At 48.7% G+C, this 25501-nt stretch overlaps 1 protein-coding gene across 1 annotated transcript; it reads right to left on the bottom strand.

Moving 5' to 3' along the window:
* Positions 1–4942: 4942 nt before the first annotated feature.
* On the bottom strand, positions 4943–22692 carry PSMD3 (proteasome 26S subunit, non-ATPase 3). Its single transcript, XM_017869268.1, has 12 exons — positions 22147–22692; positions 19159–19349; positions 16850–16987; positions 14728–14864; positions 13620–13810; positions 13355–13458; positions 8177–8291; positions 7950–8069; positions 7718–7821; positions 6612–6767; positions 5522–5572; positions 4943–5396 (listed from the first exon to the last, which is right to left on the bottom strand). Exons 1-12 carry the CDS (start codon positions 22364–22366, stop codon positions 5319–5321), a joined length of 1605 nt encoding a protein of 534 aa, XP_017724757.1. The 5' UTR covers positions 22367–22692; the 3' UTR covers positions 4943–5318.
* Positions 22693–25501: the final 2809 nt, after the last annotated feature.

Raw genomic sequence — 25501 nt, 5'->3', positions numbered from 1 at the left:
TGAGCCAAGATCACGCCACTGCACTCCAGCCTGGGCGACAGAGCGAGACTCCGTCTCAAAAAAAAAAAGAAAGAAAGAAAGAAAGAAATGGAGTCAATCCTCTCAAACTGCTGCTGCTTTATCAACTAAGTGTATGTAATATCCTAAATCTTTGTTGCCATGTCAGCAATGTTCACAGCATCTTCACCAAGAGTAGATTCCATCTCAGGAAACCACTTTCCTTGCTCCTCCGTAAGAAGCAACTCTTCACCTGTTCAAATGCTATCATGAGATGGCAGCAATTCAGTCCCCCCTCCCGGGTCTCTTTTTTTTTTTTTTTTTTTTTTTTTTTTTTTTGTAGAGACGAGGTCTTGCTATGTTACCCAGGTTGGTTTGGAACTTCTGAGCTCGAGTTATCCTCCTGCCCTGGCCTCCTAAATTGCTGGGATTGCAGGTGTGAGCCACTGGGCCTGGCCTCAGGGTCCACTCTAATTCTAGTTCTTTTGCTGTTTCTACATCTGTTTTTTCCTCCACTGAAGTGTGTCTTCAGCCCCTCAAAGTCACCCATGAAGGTTGTAATCAACTTCTTCCAAACTCCTGTTAGTGGTAATTTTTTGAGATGGAGCCTTGCTTTTGTTGCCCAGGCTGGAGTGCAATGGCACGATCTCGGCTCACCACAACTGCCTCCTGGGTTCAAGCGATTCTCCTGCCTCAGCCTCCCAAATAACTGGGTTTACAGGAAAGTGCCACCATGCCCAGCTAATTTTGTATTTTTAGTAGAGACGGGGTTTCACCATGTTGGTCAGGCTGGTCTCGAACTCCTGACCTCAAGTGATCCGCCCGCTTCATCCTCCCAAAGTGCTGGAGTTACAGGTGTGAGTCACTGTGCTTGGCCTAATTTTTAAATTTTTTTTTTTATATAGACGAGGTTTCACTTCATTATCCAGGCTGGTCTTGGCCTTCTGGGCTCAAGCGATCTTCTTGCCTCAGCCTCCCAAAGTGCTGGAATTACAGGTGTGAGCCACCGCTCCTGGCCTAATTATGAATATTCTTTTTTTGTTTTTTGAGAGAGTCTCACTCTGTCACCCAGGCTGAAGTGCAGTGGCACGATCTTGGCTCACTGCAACATCTGCCTCCTGGATTCAAGCGATTCTTGTGCCTCAGCCTCCCGAGGAGCTGGGACTACAGGTGTGTGTGTGTCACCACGCCTGACTAATTTTTATGTGTATATATTTTTTAGTGGAGATGGAGTTTCACCATGTTGGCCAGCTTGGTTTCAAACTCCTGACCTCAGTTTATCCACCCTCCTCAGCCTCCCAAAGTGCTGGGATTATAGGCATGAGCCACCACGTCCGGCCCTAATCATGAATATTCCTTTTTTTTTTGAGACAGAGTCTCGCTCTGTCCCCCAGGCTGGAGTGCACTGGTGCAATCTCGGCTCACCGCAAGCTCCGCCTCCCGGGTTCACGCCATTCTCCTGCCTCAGCCTCCTGAGTAGCTGGGACTACAGGCGCCCGCCACTGTGCCCGGCTAATTTTTTGTGTTTGTAGTAGAGACGGGATTTCACCGTGGTCTCGATCTCCTGACCTTGTGATTCGCCCGCCTCGGCCTCCCAAAGTGCTGGGATTACAGGCGTGAGCCACTGCGCCCGGCCATCATGAATGTTCTTAACGGCGTCTAGAATGATGAATGCTTTCTAGGTTTTCAGTTTACCCAGATCCATCAGGGGAATCACTATGGCAGCTCTAGCCTTACAAAATGTATTTCTTAAATAAGATTTAAAAGTTGAAATTACTTCTTCATCCATGGGCTGCGGAATGGATGTGTTAGCAGGCATGAAAACAATATTATTTCCCTGGTATCCCTCCATCAGAGCCCTTGGGTAATCAGGTGCATCATCGATCAGCAGTAATAACTTTTAAAAAAATCTTTTTTTCTGGCCGGGCGTGGTGGCTCATGCCTGTAATCCCAGCTACTCAGGAGGCTGAGGCAGGAAAATCGCTTGAACACAGAAGGCAGAGGTTGCAGTAAGCTGAGATCGCGCCACTGCACTCCAGCCTGGCTGACAGAGCGAGACTCTGTCTCAAAAAAAAAAAAAAAAAAAAAAAAACTTTTTTTTTTCTGAGCAATCAGTCTCAACAGTGGCTTCAAATGTCCAGTAAACCATGCTGGGAACAGATGGGCTATCATACAGGCTTTGCTGTTCCATCCATAGAGCACAGGCAGAGTAGATTAAATATCATTCTTAAGAGCCCTGGGATTTTCGGAATGGAAAATGAGCATTGGCTTCAACTTAAAGTCACCAGCTGTATTAGCCCTAACAAGAGAGTCAGCCTGCCCTTCAAAGCTTTGAAGCCAGGCATTGACTTCTCTTCTCTAGCTATGAAAGTCCTGGGTGGCATCTTATTCCAACAGAAGGCTGTTTGTCTACATTGGAAGTCTGTTGTTGAGTGCAGCCACCTTCATCAGTGATCTGAGCTAGATCTGATGGATGACTTACTGCAGCTTCTCCATCAGCACTTGCTGCTTCACCTTGCACTTTTATGTCACGGAGACAGCTTCTTTCTTTCAACCTCACAAACCAACCTCTGTTAGCTTCTGAGTTTTCTTCTGCAACTTTCTCACCTCTCTCTACCTTCAAAGGATTGAAGAGAGTGAGGGCCTTGCTCCACACTAGGCTTTGGCTTAAAGGAAAGTTGTGGCTGGTTTGATCTTCTTTCCAGACTCAAACTTTCTCCATATCAGCAATAATGTTGTTCTGCTTTCATATCATTCATGTGTCCACCAGAGCAGCACTTTTAATTTTATTTACTATTTTTATTTATTTATTTGAGACAGAGTTTCGCTCTTTTTGCCCAGGCTGGAGTGCAATGGTGCGATCTCGGCTCACCGCAACCTCTGCCTCCCGGGTTCAAGTGATTCTGCCTCAGCCTCCTGAGTAGCTGGGATTACAGGCATGCGCCACCACGCCTGGCTAATTTTGTATTTTTAGTAGAGACGGGGTTTCTCCATGTTGGTCAGGCTGGTCTTGAACTCCTGACCTCAGGTGATCCACCCGCCTTGGCCTCTCAAAGTGCTGGGATTACAGGTGTGAGCCAGTGCACCCGGCCTTTATTTTTTATTTTTTTGAGACAGAAATTCACTCTGTCGCCCAAGTTGGAGTGTAGTGGTGCGATCTTGACTCGTTGCAACCTCCGCCTCCCCACTTCGAGTGATTCTCCTGTCTCAGCCTCCTAAGTAGCTGGGATTACAGGTGTGCACCACCACGTCCAGCTAATTTTTTGCATTTTTAGCAGAGGTGGGGTTTTACCATGTTGGCCAGGCTGGTCTTGAACTCTTTCAAAAAAAATTTTTTTTGGAGAGAGAGTTTTGCTCTTGTTGCCCAGGCTGAAGTGCAATGGCACGATCTCAGCTCACCACAACCTCTGCCTTCTGGTTTCAAGGATTCTCCTGTCTCAGCCTCCCGAGTAGCTGGGATTACAGGTGCCCATTGCTATGCCTGGCTAATTTTTGTATTTGTAGTAGAGACAGGGTTTCACCATGTTGGCCAGGCTGGTCTCGAACTCCTGACCTTGTGATCTGTCGGCCTCAGCCTCCCAAAGTGCTGGGATTATAGGTGTGAGCCACCGCACCCAACCTGGAGCAGCACTTTTCATTTCCTTAAAGAACTCCTCCTTCACAACTTGGCTACCTGTTTGGTGCAGGAGACCTGGCTTTTGGCCTCTCTCAGCTTTCAACATGCCTTCCTCACTAAGCATAATTATTTTGACCTTTTGATTTAAAGTGAGAGATATGTGATTCTTTCTCCCTTTTTCTGTTTTCTCGTTTCAAGACACTGTCGCCCTGTCAGTTGCACTGTCGCCCAGGTGGGAGTGCAGTGGCAGGATCTCAGGTCACTGCAGCCTCTGCCTGCACCTCCCAGGCTCAAGGCTCCTCCCACTTCAGGCTCCCGAGTAGCTGGGAGTACAGGCGCATGCCAACATGCCCAGCTAATTTTTGTATTTTTTTGTAGCAGTGGGGTTTCATTGTGTTGCCCAGGCTGATCTCCAACTCCTGAGATCAAGGGATCCACCAGCCTTGGCCTCCCAAAGTGCTGGGATTACAGACGTGAGCCACCGTGCCCGGCTAAGTTCACCATCTTATATGGGTGCAATTTGTGGTGCCCCAACAATGACAATAGTAACATCAAAGATCACTGATCCCACATCACCAGAACAGATACACTCATGACAAAGTTTGAGATATTGAGAGGATTTACCAAAACATGACCCAGAGGTGTTAAGCGAGCATATGCTGTTGGGAAAATGGCACCCACAGATTTGCTTGATGCAGGGTTGCCACAAACCTTCAATTTGTCCTTTTCTTTTTCCGAGACACGGTCTCACTCTGTCGCCCAGGCTACAGTGCAGTGGCAAGATCTCGGCTCACTGCAAGCTCCGCCTCCCGGGTTCAAGCAATTCTCCTGCTTCAGCCTCCCAAGTAGCTGGGATTACAGGCGCCCACCACCACGCCCCGCTAATTTATTTTTAGTAGAGACGGGGTTTTGCCATGTTGGCCAGGCTGGTCTCAAAACTCCTGACCTCAAGTGATCTGCCCACCTCAGCCTCCCAAAGTTTTGGGATGAGCCACCATGCCCGGCCACATCTTCAATTTGTAAAAACCATAATATCCATGAAGCACCACCGGGTGCCTATATTGGGATGTGAAGGTCTGCAGCTGGTGATGGACGCATAGTACACCTTCCCTAACAAGACCTTACCAAAGCCACACAGGTAGGAAACAGAGTAAACCTAGGCCCCCGACCCCAGCTCAGGGTCCCTTCATCCTCCCCTGGGCACCTCCCCATCTGCAGACCCATCAGGCCCTCAGATTACACACCTGGGGTTAGTACTCTAAGGCCAAAAAACCCAAAATCTGAGCCTGCCAATATTGCAGTGAAGTATAGCAACTGATGCACAAAGCGCTTTGGATAACTTTTTATTGTTTAAAAATCATAATCGAAGCTTCAAAAAACATACAAGCCAAGACATCCCAGTTCTAGTCCCCTACTCCCAAGAGGAGTACACAGAACTATCCTTCCCCTCCTGCTCCCACACCACTGGCCAGGACCCTGCCCGGGGAGGTCACCTGCCCACCCTCCTGCCCGCTGTACGGTAAGTCACCGGCTGGGGAGGAGCCCTGGGGGAGGTCAGGGTGGCTGGCTCCCAGCACCCCCACCCCCTGCATGAGTGCAGCCTATGAGCTGTGTGTGGGAAAACGGGGACAGTGCTCTGGGCAGGGGACCCCCAAGGGGGAAAAAGCCTGTCCCCATTTCCCCTACCCCTCCCCAGCCCCCCAGCTCAAGGGAAGCTGTCATCATCATCTTCTGCCATCTCCTTGGCAAACTCCAAGTCCTGCTGTTCTCGCTCACGCCGTTCCTGGGGAGAGAGGCAAGTGAGGCCAAAGCTTCAGAGCAACTCCCAGCCCTTCCAGACACTTCCCCGCCTCCCCTTCTGTGTGGAAGTTTGACCCTTCAGTCTCACCCAGAAAGCAGAGAGCTTACCTCTGCAGACTCCAAGTCCTTGTTGTATGATTTGGGAGGAAACCTCATGGCCTGGCACACAGCAAATAGAGGAGATAAGGGAGGGAAGGAAGCAGGTGAGGCAGTCACGCAACGTGTACTCCCTGCATCCCTCTGTGAGCTAGACACCGGGCAGGAGACAGCGGCCCTCTGGTTACTCTAGTGGGGGCTAGGTGTCACCGGGCAGCAAACAGCGGCCCTCTCCAGTTACTCTAGTGGGGGGCTAGGCATCAAAGGAATTATTACAGTGCCCTGTGGGAAATGCTGAAAAAAGAGGAATAAATGACCAACTCTCTCGATTGGGCAGGGAGGAGGAAAAGGAGGAACACAGTGGATGTGGGAATGGGGAGAGGCCTTCCCAGTGGAGGATTCCATGTGGGAGGGGCCTGGCCTGCACTCAGTGGGGCTGGCTGCTGGGTGGTGGGGCAGGAGCGGGAGGGGAGGCAAGACCTAAGGGACCAGGTTACAAAGGGCCTTGCATGTCACATGGAGTAGGGCTTAGCCGGATTTTAAGCAAGGCAGCAATATCCTAGTTTCCTGGGAGGAGACCAGAAAAAAACATGGCAACCAAATAGTAACAGCACCAAACTCAGTGCTTAACTGAGGACGAGGGCTCACCCTTTTGTGGAGCTAGATACCAGCACCATCTTTTTTACAATTTAAACTTCGCTAAGAGCCTCAATACAGGGACTTCTTTTAATCTTACCAACCCTGTGAAGCAAGCAAGACAGGTAACACCTCCCTACCAGCTTCGGAGACGGAGAAACAGAGCTCTGAGAAGTTAAATGACTCAAATTTGGAACCAAATATAGAACCCAACCCTCTGAATACCTGCCTGGTCCTCCCTGGTGACCACATCATCCCTTAAACGCAATAGGAGAAGGAACTGGCTATGGAACTATGGCCAAGTCCCCTTCCCATTCTGGGCCCCCTGTGCCGCAGCTAAGTGATTTCACAGAGACTGGATGAAACCTGGGCCACAAATAAAGCCAGTCTTCTCTGAGGAATCCATGAGTGTGGAGGGAGGGGTGTGCTGCTGCCAGGTGTGACTCTGCAGCCACAGGCTTCTCACCTTGACAGACATGTTGTGGATATCTAGGCAGAAGGAGATGCGCTGGTGGAAGGCCAGCTGGGGCTCTCGGGTGGAATAGATGTCAATCATCTCCTTGGATTGGACATAGCCCTTCTCGTGGTTGATGCTGGCCTCAATGACACCATCCCGGATGGCCTGCAGGCCCCCAAAGAAGAAAGTTCACCAGCATGCCCATCTTCTTCTTCTTTTTTTTTGAGATGGAGTCTCGCTCTGTCACCCAGGCTGGAGTGCAGTGGCCAGATCTCAGCTCACTGCAAGCTCCGCCTCCCGGGTTCACGCCATTCTCCTGCCTCAGCCTCCCGAGTAGCTGGGACTACAGGCGCCGCCACCTCGCCCGGCTAGTTTTTTGTATTTTAGTAGAGACGGGGTTTCACCGTGTTAGCCAGGATGGTCTCGATCTCCTGACCTCGTGATCCGCCCGTCTCGGCCTCCCAAAGTGCTGGGATTACAGGCTTGAGCCACCGTGCCCGGCCCTTTTTTTTTTTTTTTTTTGAGATGGAGTCTTGCTCTGTTACTCAGGCAAGAGAGTACAGTGGTGCGATCTCGGCTCACTGCAGCCTTTACTTCCCGGGTTCAAGCGATTCTCTTGCCTCAGCCTCCCGAGTAGCCAGGATTACAGGCACCCGCCACCAGGCCTGGCTAAGTTTTGTATTTTTAGTGGAGATGGGGTTTTGCCAAATTGGCCAGGTTTGTCTTGAACTCCTGACCTCAGGTGATCCACCCTCCTCGGCCTCACAAAGTGCTGGGATTACAGGCATGAGCCACCGCACCTGGCCCAGCATGCCCATCTTCTAAACCAGAGAAAACCTTGTTCCTTCCCATTCCTCTGCCCTCCTTATATTCTCACACTCACAAGCACTATCATAAACTCAACATGTGCACACACCTACACTCACACACTCACATGTGCATCCATTCTCTCTCTGGCAACTTCTTGGCTTCACTGCAAACAACGGGCCCTCCCTGAAATGACTACGCCATTGCTTTACCTACTCCCCTCCTTGGCCAAACTCCTCCTACTCCTGCCTCCTGAGATTGGCAGGAAAGTGACAACCTGGTCACTGTGGTTCCTGAACCAGCCCCACCTTGGCAACAATGAACTCTGCATCTTCAGGGCTATCCAACTGCAGCTTCTGGGCGATGTCGGCCAAGGAGATTCGGGAATAGGAGAGGCTGATCATGCGTACACCTGGGAGAGGAAGGAGCAATGGGGTGGGCAGGGCGGGCACAGACCCTTCACTTGCCCAAGGATACCCACTAGGTTTGCCCCGGCCTGGCTTCTGCTCCTCCAACAGCCCCTCAGATCCTGATCCACACCTGTCTTAATCACGTTGTGCCGCAGCCGGATGATTAGGGTGTAGGTCCCATCTGCTTGAAACTTCTCCCCAAACTGATCCAAGACCTGGTTGAACTTGGCTAGGTTTCCTGTCCTGACGGCTGCAGGGAGAACAGGAGTAGACTGGATGATGCAAATGGGCACAGGCACGTAAGAGGCCCCAGTGAAGGGGGCCTAGCGGGCTCTGGGGTGGGGGAGCCAGCCTTACCTTGAGTCAGAAGGAAATAGGGCATGAGTGAGCGCTTGAGGGAGGGCTGGCGGAACTGCAGCCGGTCAGGGATCTCCCCCAGCAACAGCTCCACCACGATGAGAAGCTTGTGCACCTGGACAGAGTGACAGGGCAACACAGTGGGCAGGGAGCCCCATGGGCGGAAGAAGAAAATGAAATGTGGCCTGAATTCTGCCAGATGTAGTGGGAAACAGGGAAAGGGATCATTGTTTAGGCCCAGAGAGAGGAGGAAGCCCTGAAAACCTGTGCTGGGCGTGGAATCCAAGCTCTGCCTTTGGAGCCGGGTGCTGGGAATGTGGCCTTTGGTCACATTTGGTTGCAGAGCCCTCAGCTGCATTTCACCTGGCCACCCTGCGCACAGTCTGCTCTGAAATGACAGTGCTCTAAAGTGAGGCCAGAAGGGCGGGTGCTGTGGTTCAGCAGCAGCGAGGGACCAGGGCTCGCAGGCCTGGAGAATAGAACATGCGTCAGCCAGAGATGCTCACTAGAGAGGCAGACTGTTACTGGAGGAGAGGAGGTTATCAGTGGGTAGAATTCGTTATCTGGGTAGAGGCAGAAGTGCAGGAAGGGGCCTGGCTTCTGTGAATGAGCAGAGTATCCAGACATAGAAGGGTGGCTGGAAACCCGGGCCTGTCTTCCTCCACAGGACTGTGAGGTATTTCTGAGTGGTGCATTTCAGTGGAGTATTTCAGCACCACGCAAGAGAACTACAGTGGAGGGAATGATGCCCCCCATCTCAGGAATTCACCAGGCGCAGAACACAAAGCAGCTAAATCGTGGGGCAGCAAGTTTCATGGGGAGGCAGGGGTTACAACGGGAGTGTGTGATCACACCACCCACAGCCAGGCCGACCCTTCACCCTCCACAGGCACCACGAGGCTGCCCTGTCCCTTGGAGTAACCCATGCGTGAGGGGAAATCCCTGGAAATGGTAATTTATGAAGTGCCTTAAGGAGTCTGACAAAGCAGAAAAAGGAGGAGGGTCAAGGGTACAGATTGAAAAAGAGGCAGAAACGTGTGGGTGCCTGGGGAGCTGTTAGGAAAGAGACAGTTGAGACCACGGTCTGGGGACTATGCCATTGCCATTTTGCATGCCAGGCTGAGCAGTTTGAAGTCTGCATGTAGAGCACTTGGTGTCTAGTCTCTATTCACTAGCTAGGAAACACTGAGCAACTGGGTCCGTGGTTCCTCATCTCTAAAACTACCAAATAACAATATCAACACCTAGCGTGTCTACCTCACAAGACTGTTATGATGCCTTCCAGCAGTGGGGAGCAATGGAAGCTTCCCAGGCCAGAGAACGACAGAGCTGGGGCTCTGCTTAGTAAGGCAAGTGAGTGTAAGCTGGGCTGGTGGAGAAGAAGATGACCAGGTAGAAGTGTCTGGAAACGTTAGTGGCTCGAACCATGGCGCTGGCAATATCAAGGAATAGGCAAACACAGAAGACGTGCAGATAATTTAACAGACGACCCAGTGACGGGAAGGACGGTGGGGGAGAGTCAGAGATGATCGCCAAGGCCCTGATCTCCATTGGGAAAGCAGGAGGAAGGAATGGTAAGGGGGCCAGCAGGGGTCTCTTTGGGACATGTTGTAGAGAGAGACATGGGGGGTGGGAGGGGGAGCTGGATCTGTAGGGCTGATGCTCGTGAGAGGGGTCAGAGTTAGTGTTATGGGCTAAACTGTGTCCCCCTCAAGTTCATGTTATAGACCTAAATCCCAGTACCTCAGAACGGGACTGTATTTGGACACAGGGCCTTTAAAGAGGTAATTATGGTAAAACGAGGTCATATGGGTGGACCCTAATCCTACATGACTATTGTCCTTCTAAGACAAGAGCAGGACACAGACACACGCAGAGGGAAGACCATGTGAAAGCACCAGGAGACAGCCATCGACAAGCAGATGAGGGAGTCCCTCAGAAGAAACCAATCGTGTCACACTTTGCTCTTGGACTTAGAGCCTCCAGAATTGTGATGAAATCAATTTTGGTTGTTTAAGCCGCCAAATCTGTGGAAGCCTGCAGTGGCAGTCCCAGCAGAGTAATGGAGTTAGTAATGTACAGGCTGAAGAGCATCATGCAGGCGAGAGCTGAAGCTGGGAAAGCAAACAAGGTCACTCAAGGAGAGAATGAGGGTTTTACTATCGACAGAGAAGCTCTCAGAGTGCTCTGCTGAGGCCCAGGTGGTGAGAAGGAGCAGACAGAACACTGGAGGGAAGGGGCTGGCCAGTGCACTGTTGGGGAGGGAGCCGGGGGAGACACGAATGGCCGCTTGAGAGGGGAAGCAGCAGGGGTGGGGGTTTTCCTCCAGGAGACTGAAGCAAACAGGTGATGGGCCAAGTCTGGAAGAGAGAGGAAGGAGTGCGATGGAAAACACAGGTAGCGAAGCTGGCATTAAGTAAAGACAAGGAGGGTGAAAATGGGTGGAGAGAGACATTCAAGTTTACAGGAGACAAGGCAGCTGCAGGAACGAATGCTAGCTGGCCTCCAGCCCTGAACAGGATGAGCCAGCACCGCACTCCTCAGAGCGCTCTGTGCACCAGCAGCGCTGGCATCACCCAGGGCCCGTGAGGAACGCAGACTCTCCAAATTGGAATCTACAGCTTCATCAGACCCCCAGTGGATTCTGTAAGCTGGGTGGTGACAGGGGTGTGTGAGGGCAGAGGGCTGGTTGCAGGCCTTCTCCCAAACATGCCTTCACTTCCGCCCTCTCTCTCCCTGCACTCCCTCACCAACAGTGCCCTAGCCCAAGGCCTCTCTTCCAGCTCTCTCTACGCCTTCTTGCCACTGAGAAAATTTAAATGCCTGAAAGCCTCTCTCATGGTACATGACACATTCTATATATGTTAATTACTTGTATTTTTAGTGATTTTCAAAAGAAACTTTAGTGTCTCTCACATTGTAAGCAATCTAACATTTTGCTGACGCGACCGGTGTGTCTGAAAAGCCTTCACTTTTTGTGAAAATCCTTCCCATCTCTGAAAGACCAGTTCAATTTTAATGTTTATTTTTGAGAGAGTCTTGCTCTGTTGCCCAGGCTGCAGTGCAGTGGCGCGATCATGGCTCACTGCAGCCTCGACCTCCTGGGCCCAAGTGATCCTTGCACTTCAGCCTCCCAAGTGGCTGGGACTACAGGTGCATGCCATCATGCCCAGCTAGGTCTTTTATTTTTGCAGAGGCGGTATCTCCATATGCTGCTCAGGTTGGTCTCAAGCAATCCTCTTGCCACAGCCTCCCAAAGTGCTATGATTACAGGTGTGAGCCTGTACCTAGCCAACTTTTTCTTTAAGATCCTTTCTCTTTCATTATTTGATCAAAAACAAATCTGACTTTCTTTGAACTTCTGAACAGAAATAAAATGAATCTCCTACTACATTGACTTAATCAACGTACCTGTCTCCTGTTCCCTGTCAAGGCACTATGGAAGTGGATGTTGTGTGAAGGTAGGAGCAGAGGTTTAAATTTGGGAAGACTAGGTCTACATCCTGGCTACTGGGCTCTGTAACTTCACACACACCCTCAAGCTTTCTGAGTCAACATTCTTTATCTCTTTGAAATACTCTAATGAGAAGAAATACCTGGCCTGGAGCGGTGGCTCACGCCTGTAATCCCACCCCTGGCCAACATGGTGAAACCCTATCTCTACTAAAAATACAAAAAATTAGCTGGGTTGGCCGGGCACGGTGGCTCACACCTGTAATCCCAGCACTTTGGGAGGCTGAGGCGGGCGGATCACGAGGTCAGGAGATCGAAACCATCCTGGCTAACACGGTGAAACCCTGTCTCTACCAAAAATACAAAAAATTAGCCGGGAGTGGTGGCGGACACCTGCAGTCCCAGCTACTTGGGAGGCTGAGGCAGGAGAATGGCATGAACCCAGGAGGCAGAGCTTACAGTGAGCCAAGATTGTGCCACTGCACTCTAGCCTGGGCGACAGAGTGAGACTCGTCTCAAAAAAAAAAAAAAAAAAATTAAAAAATTAGCTGGGCGTGGTGGCAGGCGCCTGTAATCCCAATTACTCGGGAGGCTGAGGCAGGAGAATCCCTTAAACCCCAAAGACAGGGGGTGCAGTGAGCCGAGATGGTACCACTGCACTCCAGCCTGGGAGACAGAGCAAGATTCCATTTCAAAAAAAAGAATAATAAAAAAAAAAAATTAGTTGGGTGTGGTGGCGGGCACCTGCCCAGCTACTCAGGAAGCTGAGGCAGGAGAATCGCTTGAACTCGGGAGGCAGAGGTTGCAGTGAGACAAGATCATACCATTGCACTCCAGCTTGGGTGACAGAGGGAGACTCTGTCTCAAAAAAAAAAAAAAAAAAAAAAAAAAAAAAAAAAAAAAAAAAAAGAAAGATAGAAAAGAAAGACAGACCACTTATTATCCTCCCTTCCTATCCCATACAGTGCCTAATACCAGGGTTGATGCTTAAATACTTGCTGACTGACAGTTCTTAAGTGGCCAAGTTTTATGTTTACTTGAGCCACTCAGCCTTATGGAGATTTTCTGGATTCCTCTGCCAGAGACAATACAGTTTCCAAATGTGAACATGAAGGACCAGATAAGAACCTGGGGTTTATATCAACACAATCTAGGTCCATGCCTGGAATGGCTGTCAGGCATGCTGGGGAATCAGGAATATTCTACACCTATCTGCCAAGGAGAACACTCTGAACATCCACTGCCAGAGGTGCAGGTAGTGTCTGCTTTGTGACACCCACAATAGATGTGAAGCAACCTTTTGCAGACACGGCGGCTCGCACCTGCAATCCCAGCACTTAGGGAGGCAGAGGCGGAAGGATTGCTTGAGCCCAGAAGTTCTCACCTGAGCAACAGTGAGACCCCCGTCTCCACACACACACACACACACCAAAAAAAAAAAAAAAAAAAAAAAAAAAAAGTTTGAGGTTCTTCTGGATAGGAAGGTTAAGGATGCCTTTCCTAGCCCCTAGCATAGGGAAGAGAACTGAAGTGGTAGGGAATGAGTAAGAGGCAAAGGCCAGGCATGGTGGCTTACACTTGTGATTCCAGCACTTTGGGAAGCTGAGGTGGGAGGACTTCTTGAGCCCAGGAGTTCAAGACCAGCCTGGGTAAGATAGTGAGACACCATCTTAATAAAAAAAAGAAAAAAAAAGAGGCAAAGGGATGATGGTGTCTGTGGCTCACCGTCTGTTTGAAGCCGACAGCTGTGTGCTGAGGGGCTTTGCGAAGGGCATTGGTCATTGTTCTCCGGGCCTCTGAGTACTCCAGCTGGATGGCTTTGATTCGCCCTGGGAGTGGAGGAGAGGAGAGTTGGTCAACAGAGTGGGGTCATCCAACCCCCCGGACAAGCCAGAGGGCCAAATGGGCCTCTTATGCACCACCCCTTGGAAAATTTGCACCAGGCAGGCCTGAGACACCTCTGATTTGTGGGTTGGGCCCCTCTGCTCACCTGTATAGTAGAGGTACCTGGCCCACTCATTGTTGTTGGCCTGCTCTGGGAACACGGACTTGGACACCAGTTTCTCAGCCTGGTCGTACAAGCTGTAGTGTAGGTAATTCCGCAGCAGGAGGTTCAGCAGGGTGGCCTGCCCATCTGCGTCATGCCGAAGCGTAGCTGTCCGGAGCCGAGCATGCAAGAAGCTTCAAGAAAGAAAGAAGAAAGATATCAAAGGCTTCAAATCACAACTCTCTGAACTGCCTTTGACTCTTCACTCTTTCTCAATTCCTTAAAAAAGTTATACAAATCGCTTTTCTGGTTATTTGCTGAGTACTGAACTATCGAGTACCTAAGGTGTAGAGTACTATTCTAGCTGCGCAAAAAGCACAAAACCCTCCCCTTACGGAATGCAGCCCAGTGCGGGAGGCAATGGTCATGAGGAAGAAGCACAGTGTGCAGTGTGGCAGAAGATGGGAGGCCTGTGAGGCCAGGGTAACTGCAATGGGGAATATAGGAGGTGAGAAAGATGAGTTGACCTTTTCAATAGCTTGGCCAAGGCAGGACTCACTGAGAAGGGATCAGTTAAGGGAAGGCTTGAAGGAGGTGGAGAGATGAGTATTCTGGAGAGAGGGGCAGCCAGTGCAAAGGCTCTGAAGAAGACTGTGCCGGGCACATCAGAGGAAAGGCAGGCCAGTGGGGCTGAGGAACAGGACGGGGTGAAGTCTGGGAGGTCAAAATGGAGCAGATTATGTCAGGCCTTATGAGGTAGTGTGAGGACTTTGCCTTTCCTTTAGATGGGAAGCCACTGCAGGTTTTGAGCAAAGAAGTAAAATATTTTCTAGCCTGTCCCTCCACCCCTAACCCACCCTCAGTCCTACCTTGATGTGGGGTGAAGGGAAGAACCTGGGGACAGTTATTTATAGTCCAGCAGTGACCCACTTCATCTAGCATCAGTCTGTCTCCCACATCCCTCACATGGCACAAGGCATGGGAACCACTGCCCCTCTTTCCTGCTTACATCTACTGGTTCATCGCCCTCTGCAGGTCCACAGTTGTGTGCTTGTGACTGACCAAGTCTCTGACCCCGAGGGCCCCAAGTGAGATCCTTGGCTGTCTGTACCTGCGCACCACATCCAGCTTGTCCAGGAACTCATAGACCCGGGCGTGATAATAGTAACACTTTGCGGCCACAAGGTCTAAGGCCCGGCGGTTCTGAGTACTGATCTTCTGCATCAGGTCGTCAGAGATCTTCTGTGCCTGGGGAGGAAGCCAAAAGACAATTAAGTGGCAGTTCCTCAAAAGGATAAACATGGAGTTGTCATTTGAGCCAGCAATTCCTATCCTAGGTATGCAGCCAAGAGAACTGGAAACTTATGTTCACATAAAAGCATGAACACAAATGTTCACAGAAGCATTATTCATAACCAAAAAGCAGAAACGACCCAAGTGCCCATCAGCTGATGAACAGATAAACAAAATGTGGCATATCCACGAGGGAATATTACTCAGCCTTAAAAAGGAATGAAGTACTGACACACACTACAACATGGGTCAACCTTGAAAACATGATGTGAAGTGAAAAAAGGCAGAAACCTAGGGCACGTGGTGTATAATTCCATTTACATGAAATGTCCAGAGTAAGTAAATCCTCAATAGAGACAGGGCAGATTAATAGCTGCCAGGGGCTGGGTAAGGGGAAAATGAAAAGTGACCACTAATACGTATAGTGTTTCTTTTTGGGGTGATGAAAATGTTCTGGAATTAGGGGTGGATATACAACTTTGGGACTATACTAAAACCCACTAAATTGTAGTACACTTTATTTATTTGTTTGTCTGTTTGACAGAGTCTCGCTCTATCACCAGGCTGGAGTACAGTGGCGCAATCTTGGCTCACCACAACCTCCGGCTCCTGGTTCAAGTGATTCCCCTGCCTCTCAGCCTTCTTAGTAGCTGGTGGCTGCAGGCACATGCCACCATGCCTGTCTAATTTTTTGTATTTTTAGTAAGGACGGCATTTCACCATGTTGGTCAGGATGGTCTTGATTGACCTCGTGATCCACCCGCCTTGGCCTCCCAAAGTGCTGGGATTACAGGTAAGCGCCACCACATCCGGCCTGTAGTACACTTTAAAGGGGTGAAGTATATCTCAAAAAAAAACAGCCAAGTACAGTGGCGCGTGCCTTAATCCCAGCTACATGAGGCTGAGGAGGGAGGATTACCTGAGCCCAGGAGTTCAAGACCAGCATGGTTAACATAGCAAGACCCCATCCAATAAAAACAGAACAGTGGGCTAGGCGCAGTGGCTCACGCCTGCAACCCTAGCACTTCGGGAGGTGGAGGACAGGAAATCACTTGAGCCCAGGGGTTGGAGACCAGCTTGGCAAGAATGTAAAATCCTGTCTCTACAAAAAAATACAAAATTTAGCTGGGCGTGGTGGCGCATGCCTGTAATCCCAGCTACTCAATAGGCTGAGGTGGGAGGATCACTTAAGCTGGGGAGGTCAAAGCTGCAGTGAACTGTGATCACACCACTGCATTCCAGCATGGGCAACAAAGCGAGACCCTGTCTCAAAAAAAACCCCCAACCAACCAACCAACCACGAACCAAAAACAGTGTGGGAAGGAAAGGAAACAAACCAGGGAATTAAGGAGTGGGACTTATTTCCTCAGTGTGCTCCTGTGACAGTGGCTATAATGAACAAAGAAGTTGGCCGTAGCTGGGGGAGTGGTGGAAGTGCAGTATGCAAAATGGAGCTATTAGTCCATAGTAACAGCTACCATTTATGAAAATATCATGAAAGCTTACTATGTGCAGATCATTGTGCTAAGTATTTCTAAACAAATAATTTTATGTAATGCTAACCATCTTGTAAGGCAGGAACTATTATCCCCATTTTACATACAGCTGGGAGAAATTAATTTGCCTAGGGTACAGCAGGGATTGGAACGCAGGTCTTTCTGTCTCCAAATGCCCCTAATTTCCCCCAAAGAATGTACTACGCTGGTATCCCCCACAGACCGGTACAGCATGACCAGTGTGAGCCCTGTCCCACAGTGCCCAGAGCAGGAGTGGGTTCTCCTGGGATGTGGGATCAAACGCATACCACTATGGGGAAAGAGTGTGGGGGACAGTTCTTAAGAATCAGTGATTATTTCCATTTTGTCACCAGGGACGATCTCCCCGCCAAACCCCTTGCATCACTTGGGGCTTATGAATCACTCTCACTGCATTCTGGATACCTCTTTGTAGCGCTTGCTGTTCATCATGAAGATGACCATGAGAAGTTGGAGATAGGCTTCCACTTCAGGCAGGAGGGGTGCCGATGCAGCTTTTCCCGTGCGGGGACGGAACTGTAAATCAGCCTCTGTGTCCATGGGCTAGGAGAGGACAGAAGTTACCATGGAAAAGCTCAGTCAGATCAAGTAACCAAGAATTTATTGAGCATCCACTATGTATTTCAATATATTTATTGAGTGTCTACCATGTGCCAAGATTTTTTTAGGTGCTAGGGATAAAAAAATAAAGATGACAGTCTTTCCCAAAGAAATCAAGGAGGAGTTGGGTGTGGTGGCTCACGCCAGTAGTGCCAGCTACCTGGGAGGCTGAGGCAGAAGAATGCTTGAGGCCAGGAGTTTGAGACCAGTCTGGGCAACACAGCGAGACCCCATCTCTCAAAAAACAAAAAAGAACTAGCCAGGCATAGTGGCAGGCACCTGTATTCCCAGCTACTCAGGAGGCTGAGAGAGGAGGATCGCCTGATCCCAGGACTTTGAGGCTGCACTGGGCCATAATTGTGCCACTGTGCTTTAGCCTGGGTGACAGAGCAAGACCCTATCTCAAAAAAACAAAGAAAACAAGTCAAGGAGGCTGGCAATAAAATATTAATAAGCACAATAAAGTGTTACAGGAGAATAATAAACTTCTTTACAGAACATTATGGGGACATAAAGGACGATGTAAGGAACCTTCAAAGAAGCTATAACTGGCCAGGCGCGGTGGCTCAAGCCCGTAATCCCAGCACTTTGGGAGGCCGAGACGGACGGATCACGAGGTCAGGAGATCGAGACCACCCTGGCTAACACGGTGAAACCCCATCTCTAATAAAAATACAAAAAATTAGCCAGGCGTGATGGCAGGCACCTGTAGTCCCAGCTACTTGGGAGGCTGAGGTAGGAGAATGGCGTAAACCCGGGAGGCGGAGCTTGCAGTGAGCTGAGATCCGGCCACTGCACTCCAGCCTGGGAGACAGAGCGAGACTCCGTCTCAAAAAAAAAAAAAAAAAAANAAAAATTGTTTCTTGTGGAAACAAAGAAAATTTGGGGAAAGTCAACATATACACAAAACTTATTTTCAGATTTCGTCACTGACACTGGAAAAAATAAAGTGTTAACAGTCACCCACCAAAATAATCATGTTTCATGAGTTTTAGAGATGTGAAGGTCAGAAAACATCCAAGGTGGAGTTGGGGGAACAGTACATTTTTCCCCTTTCCCAGACAATAAACTCTTCACTGCCCTACCTCCAGGGATGTTATGAGTTTCCCCATCCACGGAGCTGACTGAGTATACAGGATTTTAAGGAAATGCAAGTCCTGGAAGGTCAGTGGAATTGGAGAAGGCTGAGATCTGGACCATGCCATGAATAACGAGGGAGAGTTTACAGTTACAGAGGATAAGGAGAGGTCTCTCCTGGCACAGAGGCCAACATCACCACCAAACTGACTTCATCTGCATTCACTATGTGCCAGGCACTGTTCTAGGAGCTTTACACTCCCCTCTCCCCAATTCGTTCATCACATTTAACAAATGAAGAAAATGAGGCACAGCAAGATGAAGTCACTTGCCCAAGTCCCATAGGTACTAACTGTCAGAGTTTGGATTCAAATTCAACTCTACCTCTAAAACCTGTGCTTTTTTTTTTTGAGGTAGGGAGTCACTCTGTCACCCTGGCTGGAGTGCGATAGTGCGATCTTGGTTCATTACAACCTTCACTTCCTGGATTCAAGCGATTCTCCTGCCTCAGCCTCCCAAAGTGCTGGGATGACAGGCGTTAGCCACCATGCCCGCCTCAGCCTCCCAAAGTGCTGGGATGACAGGTGTGAGCCACCGTGCCTGCCTCAGACTCCCAAAGCGCTGGGATGACAGGCGTGAGCCACGATGCCTGGCCCTGACACCTGTGTTCCTCCTAACCACTGTTCTCTGCCTCCTCCATAGTGAAGCTTCAGAGGAAAGAGGTAGCAGCACCTTCTCTCTCCTAGAACAACAGACAGGTCACCCAACGCAACCTCAACTGGAGTAGGGGGTACAGGTTGCAGGGTAGTGGGAAATGAGGTTGGCTGGGAAGGTCCTGATCCCCTGACTCGGAAGAATGACACTACAGGGCAGTGGACGGTTCCCTTGTCACTGTGCAGATGAGTATTAAAATGGGCTGCTTTGGCTTCTCTCCTCATGCTACCACAGGTAATAAGATGGGACTTTAGGATGGAAAACGCTATTCCTGGGGGTCTGAGACCAGGCCTGCACCCTTTAAGGTGGCCTGACTCACTCACCTCTTCCAGGAAGGGGAGCAAGAAGTCTCGAGTGGCATTATTTGAAGTAAAGAAGCCCTGCACAGCCTTATACAGAACATAGTGGTTGAGGCGGCGTGATGTGGAAGGCAGCATCCGCAGGGCCCGCAGCACGAATCTCGGTTCCTTGCCTGAAACCGCTTTCTCCAGCTGTTTCACGTGCTCCTTGATGTCTGAAGAGGAGCAGAGAAGAAAATGATGTCACTTCCACTCCTAGTCCCCCACCACTCCAGGCAAGGAGTTCTAAGGAGCCTCTCACGGAGGGGCAAAATGCGACCAATCACCTTTTCTGCCCTAATGGGGTACACAATATTTACAGATTCCACACATTGATTTTAAGACATAACCAACTGGCAAGAAAAAAAATACAGTGGGGGTGCAGGATGGGGTAGAGGATGACAGAGGAAGAAAAGAAAAACCAATTAACTAAAGAAACCTGGAGATTTATCAGATCTTAATGGAAAAGACTTTCTAAACGTAAACAATGGGAGAAATCACATACACACAAAAGATTAATGAGCTTGATTTCATTTAAAAAACCCTTTTAGAGAACTGTGTATACAAAAGAAAATATTTTCAACAAATGTGATCAAAGATTCATATTTTATTCTATAAAGAGCTTGCATAAATGGTTAAGAGATATAATGGTATAACGATTATATTGCCACAATTTCAAAACAAAAATGGAGATGAACTAACATACAAAGAGGAAAATGGCTAACAGACAAAATTATATTTCATTAGTATTTGAGCAATTGCAAATGGAAACATTTTTAAACTACCAAATTAGTAACATTAAAAAAATTCTAGGCGGGGCACGGTGGCTCATGCCTGTAATCCCAGCACTTTGGAAGGCTGAGGAAGGCAGATCATAAGGGTAGCAGTTCAAGACCAGCCTGGCCAACAAGGTGAATCCCGTCTCTACTAAAAATAAAAAGATTAGCCGGGCATGGTGGTGGGCACCTGTAATCCCATCTACTTGGGAAGCTGAGGCAGGAGAATCGCTTGAACCTGGGAGGCAGAGGTGGCAGTGAGCTGAGATCGCGCCATTGCACTCCAGCCTGGACAACAGAGTAAGACTCTGTCTCAAAAAAAATAAAAATAAAAATAAATTATAGAGTACAGTGAAAACTACATTTCTCCTGGTATAATGTAAATCAGCACAGTTTTCTGGATGATAACTATCAAAACCTTTAAAATGTTCAGCCTTTTAACTCAGGTATATAGGTTCTGGTGGGAATCTGTACTGAAGAAATAATTATAAAAGTAGATTTTTTAAAGTTGGGCACAAAGATGATTGCTTCAAAGTTATTTATGATAGCAAGAAACTAGAAACAGTTTAAATGCAAAGCAGTAAGGGAATGCAATCAATGAGTAGTTTCTTAGGCACTTCTGTATAGTTAGTGCTTAGCTAACTATATATATCTGGGCCACACTAAGATATAATAATAACAGCTGATATTTATGTGCTAGGTACAGTTTTAAGCATTTTAATGTTCACAATAACCCAATAAAGTATTGTACTATTACTCGTATTTATATAGATGAGGGAATTAATTCCAGAACTTGTACTACTCTTAACCACTATATTGGGTATTCAATGTTTCTGGAATAAATTGCTGATTATGTTTACGAATGTAAATGAAAGCACATAAAATTCAAAATTTATATTTAGTTATGCCTTGATACAAACTGTATACATAACTTGCTCTCAATTATAGGAGAGTAGCTCAAAAATTCATAAGAAAAAATGTTAACCATGTTTTCTTCCCCCTGCTTTTAACTTCTTATACATTCCAAAATCTCTGCAATGAATATGAATTACTTTACAACAAGAAAATGAAGTGCCTGTAATAAACACCCCCAGTAGGCAATGCTGAGTGGCACCTTTAACATTGGCTGTCACTACTTTAGGTAAAAGGATCTGTATCAGATATTGATCCTGTTGCTCAACTTTACTGTAAGAGCTGTAGTCCACAGCATCACATCCTCAAAAGCACCACTTAAGAGGATAACTTTCCTTATCTCTATGTTTTTGAGCTAGTTTCTCACACATTTTAGTGAAAAGAAAACCTAGTAAGTAGTCTGGTCCCACTTGATCCAGAACCACGAAAATGGCACCAGGATCACAGTGGGAAGCTCTCACTTTACCCACTTCAAATGGAGACAGGATGCTCTAAGTGCTAAAAGTAAAACATGAACTTGGAGAAACAAGAGGACTACAGATACTCGAAACAGGAACCTCGGAGAAAAGAAATAGGAGACACTGGTGTACAGCAGTTTAGGCCAAAGGTGAGTATTACAAAACCAAACAAAGATGACACCCGAAAAGTTTTAAGTGTGTATGTACTTAGACCCTTTAGAAACAGAGGGGCAGTAGGGACCTGAAGGGAGAAGGAGACAGTAAAGTGACTGTTGGGACATTTCAGTTAGAGAAATAGGAAACAAGATACTAGGTCGAAATGGTTCATTCGGGGGAGTGTGCTAAAGGCAGCTAGGACAACAAAAATCTGCTGCACAGTTTTAAAAATCAGGAGTCGATATTCTAGGTCATCCCGGCCCTGTTTACACACGTAGACATGAACACTGGTTTCTAGTGGGATCAATCAGTCATATATTGGAGGCGCTAAAATCAGTCGGGTGGGATATAAATGGACTAGGTCAGAGGGGAGGGCTTAGGAAGGGGAGGACTTAGAAGGAGGAGTCCCCAGGCCCAGTGGAACCTAGATATAGATGCAACCCCAGATATGGGGACGGAGGGGATGGGAGGGGAGTGGTTCCCAGCCTGGAGAGAAGGTTCAGTCATTGGGCATGGAGTCGGAAGTGTCAGGGCAGCGGGGGCAGGTATCTGGGGGTAATCCCAAGGAACTGAGGGTTGTGGAGGCTGCTCTGGCTTCCCAGCGAGAAGCCGAATCACAGGGGTCGCTGTCACCCGTGATCGCGGCACGTTCCCGGCTTGGGCTCCCGTACCCTCCAAGGTGACAGTGTCCAGCTCTCGCTGGGAGTGCTCAGCTGCTGCCGCCGCCGTCTTGCCGTCTGCCTCCCCCGTTGACCCGCCACCCGTCGCCGCCTCCTCTTTCATCTCCACATCCTGGGGGGCCGGGGGCAGTGGGGGTTCTTGTTCTCCTCCGCCGGGCGGCGGTTTCGCCTTGTCCGCGCCGCGGCGCCGCGCCGAGCCCTCCTGCTTCATGGCACCCGGGGTCACGGCCTAGTCCGGGGACCGAGGCCGGGGCCTCGCGTGAACCCTAGCACCGGGGACCAGGAGCCGAGCCGGGCCTACACACCAGCGCGGGCTACCGTCGGGCCGCACGATGACGGAGCAGCTGCAAACCCCTTCCCGGCGCTGGGCCTTCTGGGAAAGACCAGGCACGGCAGGCCGATGGCCGAGTCAACAAAGGGGAAATAAATCAACAGCCGAGGTGCAGGATGAAGGAGGAGCTTCGAGGAAGGAGCGGGGAGGAGCCTGTATGGGTTCCTGGTGCTTTCTTTCTAGCGCTTAAGTGTAATGCTTTTATGTTCCTCTCAAGTGCATTTCTGTGGGCGTCCACGAGAGGTCTCAGGCTCCAATCTGCGTTACAAAGGACTTTAAGAGCATCTCAACCAGCGTGGAGTGAGTACAGTCCATCCGAGCGCGGGGCGAGATGACATCACGAGTTGCCGGGCGGGTTTTGCGCCCAAGTTCGCTCCATTTTCCCCGATGCGGGGGTCTCCTTCCAGATCCGCGGGGCTTGGGCTCAACGGCTGCTGGGCGCATCCGGCAGGAGGGAAGGAAAGAAGGCTGCGAAGGAGGGACGTGAAGCTAGGGCTGTTGGGCTTAAAATAAACCGAACTGGAGAGTAGGAAGAATCCTATGGGATCCGGACTTCCTTGATTAGATTTTAGTGCTGCAGATAAGGCATACAAATTCTCTGCAGGGTGAGCGTGCATTTGCGTAGAATCACTCCAGTTTAACAAAATATAGGGGTCCACCCTATGTACGGCCCAGGGCTAGCAAATAGGGGAGTGAAAAACAGCTCAAGAATGTAGTATACGGGAGAGTCAGATGGTTAGATAACCAGACACAGTGCTCTGGGCTGCGGTGGATTGGGAGTGTTGAGGAAAGAGGGTGGGAGACACTACTGGCAGACGCTTTAGGGAGCCCATTGAGAGGGGTTTTATACATCCAGACAGGCATTGTGAAATGGGGAACAGAATAATAGTGTGCCTAAGGAGAGAATGATGGTTTACCTAGTGGTGTGCCTAAGTGGAAGCAAATTGGACAAGAAACCCTACCCACCTATTTTTCGAAGGACTCCCCCACTGGTTCTGCAGGGAAGGTGAAACAAGGTGAAGGATATAGCTCCCAATTTCTGAGAACACAAAACAAAAACTCTCTCCCTACCTTGAAACTTTTCTCTCTCCCATAAGTGGAAGTCCTGAGTTTTAGACCTTTCACGGACCCTGCAAGAAAATCTAGCCCTGTTGTAAGGACCTAGAAGGCAGGAAATATATTTTGACCTCCTCCTCCTTTACATGTATAAAGGGTATCCTACATATCTTTTGCATCCTCTTTCGTAGGCTTGCAGGATGTTCCTTGCATTAAACAGCCACTTGCTAACTGGAAAGATATGTGCTCTAGTTTTACAGAACAGGCCTTGACCAGTTCCTCCTCAACTGTCCTCTCACCCTCCAGGGCTGGGGGATGGATAACAGGATTTTTGAATCATCATTGGAATAAACTCATTAGAACCTCTTCATAACACCGTATCTGCAACTGAAGGTGGGCGAGAATGGTAAGGAAGAAAACATGAGTTATGTTCATCCTTAACAAAGGAGTTACTCTTCTGGATAGTTAGGGTGTTAGCTCATCTCTCTATTAAGTTTACATCACAAGGAGAAAACAACCAAGTCAGCAGATGACAACCCAGTATATCCATGAGCAATAGAGTGAGGCTTTGGAAGGTGCTCAGGATCAGGGAGGATGGCGGCATAACACAAAGCTTCTGGCAGTTGGTCATAAATTCTTCGTGGTTGAGGGAACCAGGCTGGGCATCGGGCGACTAAGACGCTAGGGGAGAGTCTGACTCCAGGGAGTAAAATCCTTAGAGAAATTCTTCCACTCATAAAACTTTTTTTTTTTTTAAACGGAATCTCATTCTGTTGCCCAGGCTAGGGAGTGCAGTGGTGTGATCTTGGCTCACTGCAACCTCCCCTTCTGGGGTTCAAGCGATTCTCCTGCCTCCTTCTCCCAAGTAGCTGGGACTACAGGTGTGAGCCACCATGTCCAGCTAATTTTAAAATGTATTTTATTTTATTTTAGTAGAGACAGGGCTTCACCATGTTGGTTAGGCTGGTTTTGAACTCCTGACTTCAGATGATCCTCCTGCCTCGGCCTTGCAAAGTGCTGGGATTGCAGCCATGCGCTGCACGCATAGAACTACTTTTTTAAAATTATTTTAATTTTGAGACAGGATCTCGGTCTGTCACCCAAGCTGGAGTGCCGTGGTGCTATCTTGGCTAACTGCAGCCTCAGCCTCCCAGGCTCAAGTGATCCTTCTACCTCAGCCTCCTGAGTAGCTGGGACCACAGACACATGCCACCATACCTGGCTAATTTTTTTGTGTATTTTGTAGAGATGGGGTTTCACCATGTTGCCCAGGCTGGTCTTGAACTCCTGGATTCAAGCGATCTGCCTGCATTAGCCTCCCAAAGTGCTGGGATTACAGGCGTGAGCTACTATGTCTGGTCCTAAGACTGCTTTAAAAGAGGTTGGTGAAAGATGTTTAAACCCAGCTTTTAGGCAGAGGAGGAGAATATAAACCCAGCAGTTTGATGAGATTTTAATATCCATATTAGTAGTAGGTCCATATGCCAAGCCTACCCACACTACTTCCTCCTATAAGAACCCTAAATTTCAGGGCAGAACAGAGAAAGGTGAAACAATATCACAATTTAGTTTTTAAAGTTTTGGGTTAGTCTTATTCTTGGCTCCCCCGCTTTTTTTTAAAGGCCCATCTGCATTTTCTGTTCAATAAATTTGAAATTTGTTTTATTTTTGTTTCGGGCGTCTACTACACATCTCTAGGTCTTTTCCTCAACCCAGAGCTAGGGGACCCCCAAATGTTCTTCTTTGAAGACAAACTGCTTTGATATCTTCTCACTTGAGAATCTAGACTCCATTAAAGAAAACTAATTGAACAGAAAAAAAAAAAGAATCTAGATTCCACATTCTGTACGCTCTGAGCATTTTCCAGCTTGCCTGAGGACAGTACAGCATCATATTCATGTACATATGATCTGTATGCAGTATGATAATAATTTCTTTTTCTGGCACAAATTAAGAATT

This window comes from Rhinopithecus bieti, unplaced genomic scaffold, assembly GCF_001698545.2.
Source record: "Rhinopithecus bieti isolate Rb0 unplaced genomic scaffold, ASM169854v2 scaffold_5019, whole genome shotgun sequence".
NCBI lineage: Eukaryota > Metazoa > Chordata > Mammalia > Primates > Cercopithecidae > Rhinopithecus > Rhinopithecus bieti.
This window is presented reverse-complemented; position numbering and strand designations above follow the sequence as displayed.